Below are 4,907 nucleotides of genomic sequence, written 5' to 3'. Positions count from 1 at the left end.
GTTTCCTAAGACCTATTGGTAACAGATGTTATTGGCATGTTTGATTGTAGGAGGACAAGGACTTCTAGTAGCCAGAAAAGAGACTCCAGAGGATGGGGGGTGGGGGGGGTGGGGGTCCCAGTGGAAAGGAGGGAGGGTAAAGAGATGTGTGGGTTAGCCCCAAACTATGCCAAGCCTCTCCACAAATGTAAATACCAATGGAGACCAGTCAAATTACATCTTTTTAGCTGCCTCATTTACAGATGTTTAATTGTTCATTAAATTGAAGGCAGAAATAATAGCCCTCATTTCTAGTCTTGTACTATATTTTAATTTCAGTTGATGGTTGATAGATTCCCAGTGGCCCCTCCACCCTGCTTCTCACCCATTATTGGGTTAACCACAATGTGACTCTGGAAAGTAACTACACCATATTCATTATTTAAAACTCTTTACTGATGTACACATTTTAATAAAATCAAATAACAACAACAACAACAAAAATACACAAAGCCACAGTTACTTAAAACATAGGATTTTTTTAAAAGTCTATAAAAATACAATGTTTAAGGCAGTTTGGAAATGCATTTATACATTTCTACAATGTTCATAAATTCTCTTGAAAATAAGAATGTTAACTTCAAATCTATAAAATACACTGTACATTTTTAAACTGTTCTAGATAGAGCACACTTCACAGTTGATGGTGGTTCTGGATCCCTGGTGACAAATGGATTCTTTACACTTCAGGCAAGAAAGGTGTACCATGGATGTGGATTTAAATTTTTTAATTTCTTCTTTAAAAATAAATTATTTCTGAAGCATACAATTTATAAAAATTCTATATACAAAATACAGCAACTGGTAACAAATCCCAGTTTTAATACATTTTATATACTAAGTACCAGGGGTGAGCGCCCTGATAAAAGCAGAGGCAATATATGTTCTCTGCATATTTGTACATACAATTTCTTGGTGTAAAGAACAAAAATGACAACAAAACAAACATCATAAAGAGGCTTTCATAAATGGCAGTGCAGAGCTCTTTTAAATAAAAACTTGCATTGTTCAACACCACTAGCAACTCCCTAGATAGCATTTTTGGATCCTTAATCCTAAGCAATGTGCTAAGAGATCTGAGTGGTGGCAATGAAATTAAAGTCAAGGGCTCAAAACTATCCAAACTCAGGAAAATTAACCCTTCTCATACCCTCCACCCTCACCCCCCCCCCCCCCCCCCCTTACAAAAACAATTCTGGGCGCGGAAACCAAGAGTAAACGAGAATCGGTTACGATTGCAATGTCCTCACTGGCCACAATAAAAGTCGATACTGTAACCTCCCCCCGCCCTCCCCCCGCCCCGCCAGGAGAAATACTAATAAACAGTCCCTATGCAAATATAAATCCTTCTTCAAAACTCCCGCTCCAAACCCAGTCCCTAGAAACTCTTAAGGCCCCACTGGTCATCATTCTCTCTTCGGAGTCCAGGACAACGGTTCTGTCCCCTTGCCAGGCCCGTTTCATCCCAGGGGTCTGGAGCTAGGCCGGCTTCTGCGGGGAGTTTCTGGAGCCTGGAATGGGGGCAGGGAAGGATAACCAAAAAGTCCTGCTCCGGAGAGGAGGCGAGGATCGTGCAACAAGTCGAGGGCAAGAGATCCGCTAGACAGAAGCCACCTAGAAAACGTTTTGGGAAAAAAATCCTCGACCACCCCTCTGTCCCCGAGCCACAGGTGCCCCGTCGCCGACCCTCCCGTGGCCGACGGCGGGGGGCGCGAGGGCTAAAAGAGCAGCGGGAGCAGCAAGATGGAGGCGAACAGGGTCCAGGCGCTTCGGGGTGCCGAGCGGCAGCCGCCGCCGCCGCTGCTCCTGCGCCCGGGCCCGTAGGGCAAGTCCCCACGGCCGCCTGCCGCAGCAGCGCCGCCGCCCGGGCGCGGCGGGTGCGGGACCCCGTCATCGTCGTCCAGCGGCTGCTCGCCGCCCGTGCCCCCGGTGCGCTGCTCGTCGTCGTACTCCTCGTCGTAGTAGTCGTCCAGGCCCCCGTCCGAGCCGCTGCTGCCCTGGCCATTGCCCAGTTCGGCGCCGAAGCACAGGCGAGCCATGTTTTCCTTGACCGACTCGCAGATGGGCCGTTCCAGGCCGTCGCACACGCAGTCGTTGAGCAGTGCCGCCTTGGGCATGGCCAGCATGTCCTCGATGACCGTGCGGCACTCGTCGGTGCAGCGCAGCCCGTTGAAGAGCTTGCCACAGTAGGTCAGGTAGCGGCTAAGCGCCAGGTTGCAGCGGCTGTCGCGGTCACAGCGCCTCCGGGCCTCGGTGCAGCCCAAAACCCCGCCCGCGCCCGCGCCGGGGCCGCCTGCGCCGCCGCCGCTCGTCCGGGGCAGGCACGGCTCAATGGCGCGCTTGGTAGACTTGCAGTTCTCGTCCTGCGCACAGTCACAGTCCTCCAAGGCGGGCCCGCGACGCGTGTGGTTGAGCTGAATGAGGGCCGAGATGCAGTGGCTCGGGCAGCGCCAGCGCGAAGAAAAGGAGGCGGCCGAGGCCGGGAAGGCGGCAGCTGCGGCGGCGGCCCCCGGCACGTCGCTCCCGCCGCGCTGCGCCAGCACCGGCGCGCACGCCTCGGCGTACTGGTTGTAGGCGTAGCTGCACTCCGGCTCCCCCTGGCACTGCAGCAGCGCCTGCCAGCAGATGAGGCGGCGGCCGTGCGCCAGCCCCGAGCCCCGCGGCGCCGAGCCCAGCAGCTGCAGCAGCGCCATCAGGCACAGCCAGGCGCCCGGCACGGTTCCCCTGCGGGCCCCGCCGCCGCCGCCCAGCAGCCCTGTGACCATCGCGGGCAGCGGCGGCCGCCGGGCGAGGAGCGGAAAGGAGACGAGGCGCGGGGAGCGGCGGACGCAGAGCCGGCGGAAAAGTTTGCCCCAGTCCTGCCAACTTCTTGCATGAGGGTTTTCATAAATCCATGCGCGCCGCCGGCTGTTGCCCCGCTGCTTGCAGAAGGTCGGCTCTCGCTTGGGCTGCGGGGGCTTCCTAGAAGTGCACGGCCGTGGAGAGCCCCTCCGGTCGGCCCCCGGCAGTGGCGGGAGACGTTCACTGCCGCCCTCGGAGGTTGCTGGCCGCGGGGCCGCGGCGGGGCTGCGGGACCGCGCGGCGCCGCGGGTGCATTTTGCTCTGCGCCTGCAGATCCGTTGTGCGGCCGCGGCGGCTCCTTCCTCCCGGACTCAGTGCCGCGCCGCCGCCGCGGGTTCTCGCATCGCGCCGCTTCCTGGCTCGCGTCCGGGCGCTGCCCGCCTTCCCGCGGCCCGGCTGCCCGCGTCCCCTCCCCCTCCGCCCGCGGCGACCCCGGCCTCGGCTCCGGGGAGCTCTTTCCGGGCGGCACGGTGAAAACGGGAAACTCGGCGCGGCGGGAGAGCAGCGGCTCCCGGGCTTCCCTCGGCGGCGGCTTCTCGGGTGACAAGGAGCCCGGGGAGCGGATCCGCTGAGCCCGGCTGCGGACTCGCTCGCTGCGAGGCTTTAAATACAAAAATGGGCCGGGAGCCCCCGCGTGGTGCCGTGGTGCCCCCTCATTATGCATGCATGGAAAAGCAAACAAACAAAAACATTAGCAACGCTCCTCCGGCTCGCCGAGCCCCGGCCCCGCGCGCTCCGAGCCTGCCCGCTTTCTCCTTTCTCCACTCTTTCGCCCTTTGCTCGGCCCCCTTTCCCGGCTTTTCGAGATGCTATTGGTCCCGCCTGTTGTTGTTGAAACTTTTTTTTTTTTTTTTTTACGAGCCGCTGGAGTGGGGTTGCGGAGTGGGGGAGGGCGGGGAGGGTGGTGGGCAGCTCACATTCAGGCATTCAGGGCTTGAAAGGAACGGCTTAAGGAGCCTGACAGAGGCCCGGGAGCTCCTCCTACTCTTAAGGAGGCTCGGATGTGGAGCCCTTGCCCGCGCACGGAACCAGCGGGCCGGGCTCAGGGGCAGCTGTTTGCATCCGGCTTGGTCACTATCCTTTTTGTTTGGTTCTTCTTTTTTTCCTTTCTTCTTCTTCTGTTTTATTTATTTGGTACTTTTATTAATTCTGCCTGGCCCTCATCCGTGCTTTCGACTGAATTCAAAATTCAATTTGTTTTCCGAGTTCCCCATCTTTGCCGGGTCATCACGGAGGGGAGGAGAGAACCCAGAGAATTTAATGTGGAACTCTGAAACTTAAAAAAAAAAAAAAATCCAGACACACACAAGACAGAGGCAAAAGCTTTAGCTAGGGGGATATCAATAGTCACCAGCCTTTTCAGCCCCCACCCAGCACCCTGGTTCCCATTTACCGATCTGGCAGGTATGGCCCTGGAGCCAGGCATTGTTGTCATTTTCAAGACAGAAATCCAATAAGTCAAATTAATTGTTTTTAAGAAGGAAAGTTTCTAAAAGACGGTATTTAAAAAAACCAATACATTAAAAATATTTAGGGATGTTGCGCAGTACCTTCTGGCCGCAGTCAGAGCATAAGAGGAAGGGGATAACTTGGCATCCTCCAAGGTTTCTATGCAAGCGTCTGTTTCAGTCTCCCTCGGTTTTAAGGGAAACCGCTGCCTACAGCAGCCTCTGCGATCCAGGCGCGGGAGTTTGCGAACTACCTTAACTGCGGCGCAACGCAGCCTTCGACCACCAGAGGCACCGGGCGTCTGCAGCCTGTCAAAAACTGGCGCTTTTTTCCTCCCCTTTCCGTGGAGAGACTATCAACTCCATCTGTCACAAAACTTCAGGCTAAATCTCCTCTGGTGAAGCCGAGGCAGCCGGGGCTCCAGTACGCACAGCGTTCGGCTGTCCGCCTCTCCCCAGGGGCCCGGTGAGTTGGAAATGGCAAAAGTTAGAATAGAGACACAGCGTCTGCAGACTTATCAGGCTGCAGAAAGCCTCCTGTTCCTGCGGAGCCTGCTGCATTCCTCAGAGGCTCAGGGT

At 56.2% G+C, this 4,907-nt stretch overlaps 1 protein-coding gene across 1 annotated transcript; it reads right to left on the bottom strand.

The window, feature by feature from the left end:
* Positions 1-413: 413 nt before the first annotated feature.
* Positions 414-3,612, bottom strand: GAS1 (growth arrest specific 1). The gene has a single exon (XM_015092769.4). It carries the CDS (start codon positions 2,802-2,804, stop codon positions 1,758-1,760), a length of 1,047 nt encoding a protein of 348 aa, XP_014948255.2. The 5' UTR covers positions 2,805-3,612; the 3' UTR covers positions 414-1,757.
* Between the last annotated feature and the right edge of the window lie 1,295 nt (positions 3,613-4,907).

The sequence above is a fragment of the Ovis aries genome, chromosome 2 (assembly GCF_016772045.2).
Source record: "Ovis aries strain OAR_USU_Benz2616 breed Rambouillet chromosome 2, ARS-UI_Ramb_v3.0, whole genome shotgun sequence".
In the NCBI taxonomy this organism is placed as follows: domain Eukaryota; kingdom Metazoa; phylum Chordata; class Mammalia; order Artiodactyla; family Bovidae; genus Ovis; species Ovis aries.
The sequence above is the reverse complement of the archived record's forward strand: the minus strand, read 5'-3'. Positions and strand labels throughout refer to the sequence as shown.